This window comes from Hippopotamus amphibius, chromosome 8 (genome assembly GCF_030028045.1).
Source record: "Hippopotamus amphibius kiboko isolate mHipAmp2 chromosome 8, mHipAmp2.hap2, whole genome shotgun sequence".
Classification (NCBI taxonomy): domain Eukaryota; kingdom Metazoa; phylum Chordata; class Mammalia; order Artiodactyla; family Hippopotamidae; genus Hippopotamus; species Hippopotamus amphibius.
In genome coordinates this window covers 133,642,470-133,655,189 of record NC_080193.1, presented here as the reverse complement: position 1 = coordinate 133,655,189, position 12,720 = coordinate 133,642,470, and the positions used below count along the sequence as shown (strand labels likewise).

At 40.6% G+C, this 12,720-nt stretch overlaps 1 protein-coding gene across 2 annotated transcripts in view; it reads left to right on the top strand.

Annotated features, from left to right (window-relative positions):
- Positions 1 to 11,455, top strand: part of ACVR1 (activin A receptor type 1) — a 124,146-nt gene extending 112,691 nt beyond the window's left edge. For both annotated transcript variants that reach the window (XM_057746048.1, XM_057746049.1), the window contains 2 exons: positions 9,386 to 9,516; positions 10,235 to 11,455. In XM_057746048.1, the coding sequence (XP_057602031.1) occupies positions 9,386 to 9,516; positions 10,235 to 10,369 (266 nt within the window). In that variant the 3' untranslated portion in view covers positions 10,370 to 11,455. The remainder of the gene's footprint in view (positions 1 to 9,385; positions 9,517 to 10,234) is intronic.
- Positions 11,456 to 12,720: the final 1,265 nt, after the last annotated feature.

The window sequence follows — 12,720 nt, the reverse complement described above, 5'->3', positions numbered from 1 at the left end:
AGTTCTTTTAAAGTTTTTTTTTTTTTTTTGGATGGAGTCAGGAACATTTTCTTGGTAATTGTTTCTCAATTGTTGGGAGCTACTGACTTGCATTTTTGTGCCATTCAAGCGTCTTGAGAATTGTTTGCGACAGAGCGATTGTTTTGCTGATTTATAAAGTTCTGAACTTTGCCTGAAATTGCACAGTGACTTCATTTCCCCAATCCCCCTCCCTAATAATTCTGCAGCGCCTTAGAATTGAAAATCAAATTCTAATTAGTTTACCTAAAACACTTTAGAGAAGGATTGGTGTCATAGTAAACCTTGTGATGGAGAACTTGCCCCAGATGAAGAGGAAGTTAATATTCCGAGGCCAGGATGGTAGCAATCCAGCTGTGGGTGTTGGAGCCGCGCCAGGCAAGCCTGCATGATGAAAGGCGAACTTGGCAGAAACTTGGGATTTGGGCTTTGTAAGAACTCATGTTGCAGATTCCTTCCCTGTGTCACAGGCTTAAACCCAAATGGCTTTTAAAGATCAGCTGTGATTAATAGGAGTCAGTTGGAAATTAAAGTCATCAGTTTAAAATGTAGCTCAACAAATAGTAGTTTTCTTGATCTATCCTGTGTTTAACATTATTTTTGAAAAAAAATCGTGAAGGGCAGAGAGAGAGAGACTATTTTGGTTGCTTTCTGATCTACTGATCTCCGCCTTACGTCTTGGTTTATACTGTTCTCTGCTTCTAAGAATTTTGTGGGTTGAGCTTCTGTTCTGTGGTATGGTTTGATTTTAGGGGGCAGTAAGGGTATGTCATGTCTCATTTAAAATCAGCTACTGTCCCTTGGCAATGACTAATTTGGTATTTTCCCTTCTCTTTCTCTAGTCCCCTTCTCCCATGAATATTCACATGCACACAGACACACACACAGAAATCAGTTTATCCAAACTCAAACTTGAAAGTGTTCAGTGCTGCTTGCAGAACTGTTAATATTTTAGTTATTACTACCCCTAAACAGAAAAGTGAGTAGAAAGAAAAAGAATTTGCCTTTACCTTCCAACATTCATGTTTCTTTATCCTTCTCTCTGCAGCCATGTTTATATTTGTTTACTTAGTTGTAATCATGGATATAATTCTGTATCATCTTTTTCATTTGTTTTAATGCTGTTAGTCTCTTTTTAGTTTAGATGGTCACATGATATTTCATTAATTTAAACATTTCCATATTGTTAGACATCCTGTCTCCTCCGTGTGGGGCCAATAGCAGACTTCTTTGTTCATATAACTTTTTCATTTGGGGATTTAGTCTTAAATGTGAAAAAAAGTAGACCTAGTAGGTCAAAGAATGTGGATGTTTTTATGACTTGACACATATTGCCAAATTGCTTTCCGTGAGTTGTTCTAATTTACAATATCCTGCTCACCCCAGGGTGTGATGTACCTATTTCACTTTCTTACTAGCTTTATGAACTGACATTAAAGGATATGTATTTTTGAAATGACTGCATATTAAATGCACCTCATTTAAATATATGAATATCTTAAGGTCATTATAATTATGCATCCTTTGAGTTTCTGAGTCCATTATAAAAAATGATGACCAGATAGTTCTCCTGGAACAAATACGATCCTCAAGTGAACCATGAGTATAAAAATATGTTGCATTTTATATTTTCATGGGAGTTTTACATTTCTTTGCTACTAATAATAAACTTCATGCTGTGTCTGTACAGGAAATGAGAGTCAAGTCCATTTTCACATCTGAAAATTTCTCAGTAGTGTCTTTTGGAATTTACTGTTTGTGTTTAGTTTGACACTGATTTTGCAATTGGTTGGGAGGAAAACTATTTTCTCACCATTTCTGGGTGAATCGTCTATATGAATCTAAGGCAGGGTTTTGCTTAGGTCGCTAGTTCGTAAGCTGGAGAGTGGGCAGTGGAATCACCTAGAAACACAGAGTACTGAACCCACCCCCAGAGTTTCTGATTTAGTAGGTCTAGGGTTGGACCCAGGATCTCCCTTTCTAACAGGGCTCCAGGTGATGCTGTGCTGCTGGGTCATCGACCGTACTCTTGAGATCTCAGGTTAAAATGGAGTATGTCAGGGACTTCCCTGTGGTGCAGTGGTTAAGAATCCACCTGCCAATGCAGGGGACACGGGTTCGATCCCTGGTCCAGGAAGATCGCACGTGTCACGGAGCAACTAAGCCCATGAGCCACAACTACTAGAAGGTTGTGTGCTCTAGGGCCCGTGCTCTGCAACAAGGGAAGCCACCGCAATGAGAAGCCCGCACACCGCAACAAAGGGTAGCCCCCGCTTGTCACAGCTAGAGAAAGCCCGCACACAGCAACAAAGATCCAACACGGTCAAAAATTTTTTAAAAATTTAAAAAAGGAATATGTGAGTCTCACCCTGGCCGGGAAATAAAGACTGTTCCTGGGATGCTGACAGAGCCCTTTTAAGCAGGATTTCCTGATTTTTGTGTTCTGATGCTTCAGGTGAAACTTGCTCTCTTCCAGGCTGAAGAGGAGTCCCCTTCTCCTTTAAGAGTCTTGTAGCTAGGTCTTGGCCTTTCTTTCTAGATTTTTGCTGCTTCTCTGGCAGTAGTCTTCCTTTCTTCCTCTTTTAGTTGTGCAGACACACTGGTTTCTGGTTACCTGGGTTCAGTGTGGTGTGAAGACAGAACTTGATATGTGGACTCCACAGATAAATGGGTGCATCACAGCTTTTCACTTGTGCCATTTAGCTTTGAGCCGATCAGAAACCTCTGACAGCCCCATCCAAGCCTCCTGCAGCAGTTCCCTCTTGAGATTAGAAGTCCTTTCTCTGGAGCCTCAGCTTTTGGTGTTAGCCCTTGTTTGGATCCCTGTGTGCAGAAACACCAGAGTTGTGTTGTTCTAATACTGTGGTCATCTGCTTATGGATTTAAAAACTAACTGAAATGGTCTTCACTGCCCTTCCTCTAGCACGTCTCTGACTGTGGCATCATCCAGCATCATCCAATCAGCGTGAGCCTCTGTTATACTCTTCATGGGTTTCCTCTCTGCTTCCCACAGGAGGGCTCTGTGGACACGCTCTTGTTTCACTGTAACTGGCTTTGATCATTTTGTGATGGAATCCAGTGCTGAAATGTGTCAAAAAGCATTAGCATCTCATTGAAAAAATCCTGCTGGCCAAGCTGCATCTCTTAATGGGGTGGGAACTACGAAATACTTGTTCGAATATGCTTACGTTTGGCACACATACTTTGGGAAACCTCTTCTAATGAGTCCTCAGGCTTGCCAAGGAACAGCGTGTGCTTCTAGGTGCTGAGCACAGTGGGCTTGTGTACGGAAACATGACGACTCTGATTTTCTTCAGCAACTTAGTATCCAGCGTGTTTCACGATTTTATTTCACTACTGTAATGACCATATTAGGGAGATTTTTTAATATTCATTCAAGTAATTTTTTTCAGCCTTATTTCGTTTAAGCCTTTAGGTGAGTGGTTGGGGGCAGGAATATGGAGGTGCAGTAGGAAGGAACCCACTGATTCCTGGAATTTCGTGTCCCTGATTTAAAGATCTTGACCAAAGGAGGACAGTTAGCTGACCTCACAACCAAATAACCAGAGGCCAGCAGAACTCTAATGGGTTTTGTTCACTGCTCACTAGTCTCTTTTCCTTGACACACCTTTAAGAGCAGCCCGCCACCAAAACAGGTGTCTGTGATGTCAACCTTATAACAGCCCCAGCATCAGTGAATGATACATTCTCCTTTTTTTTTTCTTCAAATTCTTTTTTTTAATTTTTGGCTGCATTGGGTCTTCATTGCTGTATGTGAGCTTTCTTTAGTTGCGGCAAGCGGGGGCTACTCTACGTTGTGGTGCAGGGGCTCCTCATTGCGGTGGCTTCTGCTGTTACAAAGCATGGGTTCTAGGCATGCAGGCTTCCGTAGTTGTGGCTTGTGGGCTCTAGAGCACAGGCTCAGTAGCTGTGGCACACGGGCTTAGTTGCTCTGTGGCATGTGGGAAATCTTCCGGGATCAGGAATCAAACCCATGTCCCCTGCACTGGCAGGTGGATTCTCAACCACCAGAGAAGTCCCAATACATTCTTCTTTTCATGGGACCTCCACAGCCAGCAAATGCTTGGAACTCTTGTGGAGCTTCTCTCTCTAGATTTGGGGGTGTGTGAGATGTGAGGCATCTTGTCATGGCTTAGCTCAGAGCATGGCTCTGCATCTCTCCTAGGCCCTTTGACCTCTCCTCTGACTACTGTAACATTAATAAATACTTCTAGTAGGGCCTGACTACGCAGCAATTTATGAATCATTTACGTTGGCTATGCCACATGGCTGAGAATCCCGTAACAGAGATTACTTGGAGCAGATTTCAGGTAATGCATTTTGTCTTGACTTTGAGTGATGTGCATGGTTCCACATGCCCCTGAATTGCAGTGGGGATGGCGGGATGAGGTCATCACTGCCACACAGGTACTTTACGTAGCAGGGAACAGAGCTGTCCTGCCAACTCTGTTGCTGTTTTGGAAAGGAGTACCTACCTGCCTTGGGGAGAGGCAGGGCTTCCCAGCACGTGCGCTCTGTGGGTTACAGGAATGCCTGAGGTACTGATTCTCTGCAATCTCTGGCAGCCAGACAGGGCCAGAGGGGACCGGAACCCCCTGCACTGTCGTCACCTCTGCTGTGAGCAGCTTCATCCATTTATCTATTAGTCATCTTTGATGTGGGCCGTGGCATGAAAACTGTGTTTGAAATCCTCCTGTGAGGAGTGTTTAGCAAAGTAACACAAATAATAGATATACCTTTCTGAATCTTGTTCCTACCAGAAAAAATATGCCTCTCTGAAAAGTGTTTCCCGAGATTCTTTCATACACATACTACCTTTATGATTTTTTTCCTATCCAAATGCCACTTGTACCATTATTTTCTTAATAATTGCATTTAAGTTGGCTTTTTCAAACATTTCTTTTTAAAAGGAAATTAACGTCCCTCCTGGAAATGGGAAAACCGGTATCCCATGGCAGTAAATGGAAGCTAACGTGAATGATACATGCACAGTTCTTTAATAAGATGAAAAAGTTTTGTCCGTGAACCATGTCTAATTTTCTCACAGGCCACCCCTGAAGGAAACACTGTATTCACTTAGAGTTCTCTCAGAAGCCAAACATGAACCACTAATTCTCTGTAAAATGGCTTTAGTTGTAATGTTCTACTCTCTGAAGAGTTTCGTAATCCCTGAAGGAGCTTACTGTTAACGGTGGCTCTCTGTACGGACGCGGATGCTGGGAATGCTGTTCCCCTCACCTGTTACTTGGATGTGTCCGCCCAGGTTGCAGTGCTATGAAGAGAGACAGTGTAACAAGAAGCGAGCAGGCCATTGTGACGAGATTAATGTGTTATCCCATTTTGGGCTTGTTGGGAAGAATTCTAGAATAAAACAGGGAACTGGATTCTGGTTAATCTTTGTCATTAGTTAGCTGTGAACTTGGACAAGTAAGTTTTCCCTGGGTGGCCCTCAGTTTCTTCTTCTGAAGGAAAGGAAGGCTGTGATCTGCATGATTCTAACATCCCATAGATGTATCTTTACCTTCAGATTAGTCACATGAGAGCCAAGTCCACAATCCCTTATCTGCGGCTGAAAAATCCCCAAAGCTTTGAAAGCCAAAAACTTTTGGTTCCAGTAGGGAGGATCACGAAGACGGCCTTGATTCTGGAAACCTGCATTTTTAGGAAGCATTTCTAAATGCATTTCATGCAGTTTGAAAGTTGTTTCTAGGTTGTTCTTGTTGCTCTGCACATTCACTTTGTGCAGGTGTTGGTCTTCACTAAGGCCTGGCGATTAAGGGGTTGACTCAGAACCACGTAGCAAATTAAAGATCGGGGATATTGTTGGTAAATTTATATTTGCCCCATAGAAGAGAAAAACTTTCAGTTAGACACATCTCCAGGAAAAAAAAAATTGTATAAATCAGATACACATGCCCAAAGCTGTGGGGGAGGAGGTGATGAATAATTTCTCTGATTTTTTTCCGTGGCCCTTTGAATCCCACCCAAGGTGGACGTGCCAGGCCTGGCACGTTCGTCCTCCTTGACCACTGTGTGAGAGCTCCTCTTCCACGGCGTTCCTGGATCCTTTGTTGCTTGTGCCACTCCTCTGGCACTCCAAGTACTTTGTGTTTTTAGCCCCTTTTTCTGAATTCACGCTGTTCCCTTCACCAGCTCACGATTTGGCAGTTGCTCATGGGTGCTGTTGTAAGAGGACTGAGAGTCCACTTTTTTTCTGGCAGAGTGAGGAACAGTTGTAAGTAACTTCCTACCTTGACAACAAAAGTAATTTCACAGTCTAACCTTGACCTCTCACCCTCCCCACCGCCATGTGCACTGATTTCAGCTACAGGGAGCTTCCCTCTGCCTCTCCAACGTGGAAGGACCATTTGTAACCCCTGTCTTTATCCCATATCCCCCCCCCCACACACACACCTGGATTGCTCCCTCTCCTTGGTGTATTCTTGTCCCAGCCTCTCCTCTTTTTTGAAAACCCATCTTCCTATGCTCAGCCTAGCCCTAGCTCCTGGAAAGCTTCCTTGCGCTCCCATGGCAGCCGGTTTATATCTGGTACTTAAACCACGTAGGGGTTTAGTTCCCTGAAACCCCCTGAGCACCATGCGCCCCCTCCACCCTCTTCTCCCTGCTCCTACTTTGTAATTTGTTTTCATGTACTTCCTTTCCCATTATTCTCATCCCCAACATCACATCTTTATTTTTATATCCCTAGTGCCAAGGACAACCTCTGGCTCACACAGTTTAAGGGATCAAAATGGTTGCTGAGCCAATTTAGGAACTAGCAAGTAAAACTTAGAATTTCTAATCTGTCGTTGCTTTTCAAGATATAGAGTATATAAAGGAGTGAAAAACATTTTTGTGGTTTTTTTTTTGTTTTGTTTTTTAAACAAGATTTCTATTATCTAAGGAAAAAAAGAGGGGCTTGTCCTCATCTTCCACTAGACTTTTGAGTTCCTTGAAAACTGAGAGCATGTCTTATACTTTTATCATCCTCAACATTTAGAATGGTGTTTCACACATGGTTGGTATGTAATGTACTTTATAGTGATTGAAATAATTGCTTTCCTTGACCAGAGAGCTTTCTGTATGACTGCTGGAGTTTAATCTCAGGTTTATTTTATGCTGGAAGCATGGCCAACCTCAGATGGAAATAGTTAACAACTTGACCAATGGTTGACAAAAGAAGGCATGACTAAGTTCCAGGCATAATCAGTTAAATGGTCTTTTTAAACTTGATTCGTTTTATTAAAACACGGCAGTATTTAATAAGATTAAAATATGGGAAATATAAACCCAAGGGAAAACTTCATCTTTGTATAGTGAATTTTATTGTTGAACATCCTCAGATCCTGTGTTTTAAAAATCCAGCCATGTTTTTTTTTTTTTTTTTTTGCATTTATAGAAAAATTCAACTTCATAGTCCCATAACCCTTCCCAAGTTAGCCAGGCAAATTACTCCAAACAGCTAGCTATTATGCTAGATTTTTAAGAATGAAACCGGGCTATTAAATATATTCTCCTTCAGAAAAGTTGAGAGGTGGGGCTGGGCTGAACCCTGTTTCTTATAAATTCCTGTGGCCCTTATAAAGGTATATACAGCATCCTGGTCTGTGTCCAGCTCTATTTTATGTGATGTCTCCTAGTAATACATATACTGAAAAGAATTAAAATATTGTTGAATGCTTCCTGGGGTCCTTACAAGAGGCATAGATAAGGTCTCTGAGATGAGGTGTCTCAAGTCTCCTGAAAGCAGTGGTTTATGCCCAGTTTGACTGTTTATGATTTGCCTGGAAAGGTTTAAATCCATTGATTAATATACATTACAAACACAATCAAGCAGTGTGGCTAAGTTAGACTTAATATCAACTAGGATTTTTAAATTTAGACTGCATTCCATTTTTAAAATAAACTCTTGAATCTATGAAGTTTAACAGAACGTAGTAGTTAACAGATGTTCCTTATCATGACTAATCTTTTCCATAAATGGTTTGTGTTTATATGGGATTTGTGAGAACAGCTTCTCACTGTTAATTTCTTTGATAAATGAAAAGGAGACTGAAGCTTTTCAGATGGCTCATAGGAACTAGAAAAATTTAAAGCAATTATTAAAACAGCCTCCTCCCATCTGCACCAACAGTCAGTCTGGTAGGTATTTAGGAACAGAAGAAAGTTACATGGAGGAAGGAAAGAGGGCAGTAAACCAAGTAATCCACTGTTGTCATTGTTGAGGCCTTTGATGATGGAAGAAAAATAATGGTTTTCCTGGGTTTCATCTCTATAAAGGAAAGAATCCATTTCCTAATTCCAAATTATTGCTTTAAATTTTCCTGTTTGTGGAACTATTTTTCTTTGTGAAAAGTAAGGAACTGATGTAATTTTGCTGGGAAAAAAAGGGTTTCTAAGGCATTTGAAACCATCCAGGGGCAGAAGCTGGTTAGCCACTTTCGTATTTGCTTGGGAGTAAGGGAAGAGCTCATTCTTTTCAGCCAGTCTTCTACCTTTCCCGACGATTGTCCTCTGCATTTTATTTTGTGCCTTTGATCTGAGAGGAAGTAATGGAGCCATCAGACAGAGCTGTGAATGACAGCGGGTACTCAGAACATACAGAATGAATGAATGAGGAAATAGTATTTCATATTACAGTATTTGCATCCTCCCAATGAGGGATTGTTTATAATAATGACTTGTTTCCCCTAATCATAACAAAAAGGGATATTTTGATGATGGTCTTGGATTATTTGTTTGCCTCTAGCTCTAGTTCATGGACTTATCATTTCAGTTTATGGTTTGAAACCACTAGTTTCATGTACCTTCTTTAGGTGTCTTGTCCTTTTTTAATCACCAGAGAGATTCTTGTTCTGTCTCCTATGCTCTGTTGGGCACTGCAGAGTTGTTTATATGCACTCTTGGAGCATTTTATTATAATTACATGAGAAGTAGTCATTTTCTTCTAACAATTGTTCCTCCAGTTCTTTGCAGGGCGTCTGTTTATTGCTTTGTTTTCCACTTATTTTAAGACCATACCTAGGTTATTAATTTTGTGAGTATTGAGCTGTTTAAAAGTTCTTTATCATTTTAATGTCCATAAGTTCTATAGAGATGACCCCTCGTTCATTTTTGAGTGAAAAAAGAAATTTATTTTAAAAATATTTATCCCAGTATTTGAGTGTGCTCCAAGAATAGATGTTTCAACAATGTAAAAAAAAAAAAAAAGACCTACCTGTAGCATTCAGAATCACCTTGAAGTCTGAGAAAGGTGATCAGTGCTTTTTCTGCGACACCCATCAGTACAACTCTGGGAACCTCTGCTCTCTTGCTAACCCAGCACCATTCTTGTCCGTGCGTGCAGGTATTGTGGAAGACTACAAACCACCATTCTATGATGTGGTTCCCAATGACCCAAGTTTTGAAGATATGAGGAAGGTGGTCTGTGTGGATCAACAGAGGCCCAACATACCCAACAGGTGGTTCTCAGACCCGGTAAGAACCATACTTTTAGTTTCAGAGCTGTACTTAGCTGTTTGCACACTCTTGATTTTTCCGCTGGTAGAGTTCTTGAGTGATCTGTCCTGTTTCTTTCTCTCCTGATTTTATGTAGAAGGGCTTATAGACCTAGTTGAGCAGGTTCACAAAATGGTCTCATTCTTGAAAGAGCCATGTCTGCTAGAGCTTGCTAATGAATGACGACATTCACAAGGTTTTCTACCCTTGACTAGCTCCATGAATTGGGAGACTCATGCAGTTTCACCTGTAAACCAAGAGACCTGAGTGATGCGTTTAACCTCTTTTCTGTCTCTGCATCTCTTCCAAGCATAGGCTGTTTAATGCTGACAATCCTTATTGCTGCTGCTAAGTAGTAAGTAGCAAATCTAAGGCATTGAGAAGTGACCCTATTTGCATATTTCAGTATTAACTCTGGGTTAGTACTGTGGCTTTTAGCACCCATAAAACCACCAAGGGGTCCAGACTGGTAATTGGTTTGATAAAGTCAGTTGGTAGCATTAGGAGTCCAAAGGTCAGCATTGAAGAAACTCAGGAGTGGTTTCTTTATCAGTGGCCAAGGCCTTGATTATTTGTGTAAGGAAGATGGTAATAACACCACTTGAATGTCACAGGACCTGCAGAGCCCTGCAAAACGGTTGACATAACATCTGCCCAGCTACTTTTTCACCATGGTATTGGTTCTTTCTCTCCTCAGACATTAACCTCCCTGGCCAAGCTGATGAAAGAATGCTGGTATCAAAATCCATCCGCCAGACTCACAGCCCTGCGTATCAAAAAGACTTTGACCAAAATTGATAATTCCCTAGACAAATTGAAAACTGACTGTTGACATTTTCATGGTATCAAGAAGGAAGATCTGACATTGTCGTCGTTGTCCAGCTGGGACCTAATGCTGGCCGACTGGTTGTCGGAACAGAATCCATCTGTCTCCCTCCCCAAGTGGCTGCTTTGACAAGGCAGACATCTTACCCAGCCATGTGCTGGGGAGACACCAAAACCACCCTAACCTCGCTCAATGACTGTGAACTGGGCATTTCACAAACTGTTCACACCGCAGAGACTAATGTTGGACAGACACTGTTGCAAAGGTAGGGAACTGGAGGAACACAGAGAAATCCTAAAAGAGATCTGGGCATTAAGACAATGGCTTTGCATATCTTCACAGGTCTCCTAGACACTCCCCACGGGAAACTCAAGGAGGTGGTGAATTTTTAATCAGCAATATTGCCTGTGCTTCTCTTCTTTATTGCACTAGGAATTCTTTGCATTCCTTACTTGCACTGTTACTCTTAATTTTAAAGACCCAACTTGCCAGAACGTTGGCTGCGTACTCCACTGGTCTGTCTTTGGATAATAGGAATTCAATTTGGCAAAACAAAATGTAATGTCAGACTTTGCTGCATTTTACACATGTGCTGATGTTTACAATGACGCTGAACATTAGGAACTGTTTATACACAACTTTGCAAATTATTTATTACTTGTGCATGTAGCAGTTTTTACAAAACTGCTTCATGCATATGTGAAAGCTTATTTTTATGTGGTCTTATGATTTTATTACCGAAATGTTTTTAACACTATACTCTGAAATGGACATTTTCTTTTCTTATCCGTTAAATTCACATTTTAAGTGCTTCACATTTATACGTGTGTAGACTGTAACTTTTTTTCAATTCATATGCCGAACGTATTTAGCCATCACCCATCTGACATCACCGAATATATTACTGATTTAGAAGCAAAGATTTCAGTAGAATTTTAGTCCTGAACGCTGTGGGGAAAATGCATTTTCTTCGGAATTATCCATTATGTGCATTTAAACTCTGCCAGAAAAAAAAATAACTATTTTGTTTTAATCTACTTTTTGTATTTAGTAGTTATTTGTATAAATTAAATAAAATGTTTTCAAGTCAAAGTGAATTTTTTTCAACATATGAAAAAGATCTACATATTATAAAGGCATTCTCGTATGGGACCAATAGAAGCACAAAATTAATTTGCAAGTCAAATTTGCTTTTTAAGTCTATTAACAAACTTGAAGGTTCTAGGAGGATGCCTTCCAGCTTGAATTTGGTATCAGAAAATTTAAGTTTTGGGTTCTTTTGGGGGGCTGTGATTTTTTTTTTTCTTGGTCAGTTTCCCCATTTTTGAAGTGAGGGCAACAGACCTGTCTCCTTCACAAGGGATTTGTGAGTGTATGTGGAAAGAAGGAGGTCAGAGCATTTTGTTTGTTTAGGATAAGGTCCTGTGTGAGGGGAAAACGAACTTCTGCACCTCACTTCGCTGCTTGGGGAGAGTCCATTGTTGGCTTTTTTCACTTCTCGTGTTCAATGGGATTGAAAATGTAGGGTTTAGAGTAGCTCAATAAAAGCAGAGGTGTTAAAATTCTGAAATTTTCACCTGAGGTAGGTTAATAACTTCATTAGTATACATTTACCTGGGGGGTATATATTAATGTCACATTTAACTTTTAAAAAATTGTGGTAAAATACACATAAGTTTTACGATCTTACCCAGTTTTAGGTAGACAGTTCAGTGGTATTAAGTACATTCACATTGTTATGTTGCCATGGCAACCATCCATCCACAGAACTCTTCATCTTGCAAAACTGAAACTCTATCAGCCAATAGCTCTTCATTTCTCACTCTTTTCAGTCCCTGGCAATCATCATTCTATTCTTTTAGTTTGTCTACTCTAAGTACCTCATATGAATGGACTCTTACAATATTTGTCCTTTTGTGAGAGTGCCTTATTTCACTTAGCATAATGTACTCAAGGTTCATCTGTTATATATCAGAAGTTCCTTCCTTTTTATAGTTTATAATATTGTACTGTAGGTATACACAATATTCTGTTTATCCATTGATCTGTTGGTGGACACTTGGACTGCTTCCCCCTTTTGGCTATTGTGAGTAATGCTGCCTTGAACTTGGGTGTATAAATATCTCTGAGTCCTTCCTTTCAATTATTTTGGCTATATACCCACCAAAAGTGGAGTAGAGTTGCATTTAATGGCTGTTGAAGTATTAGACACACATATAAAATTGTACAGCTTGATGCATTTTTATAAATTTTTATACATTGGTTGCATCATGGAAACAGCACCTAGATCAAGAAGCAGAACACTGACTTCTTTAGAGTGATATCAAGATCATGGCAGCATGAGTTGTTCCTTTTTT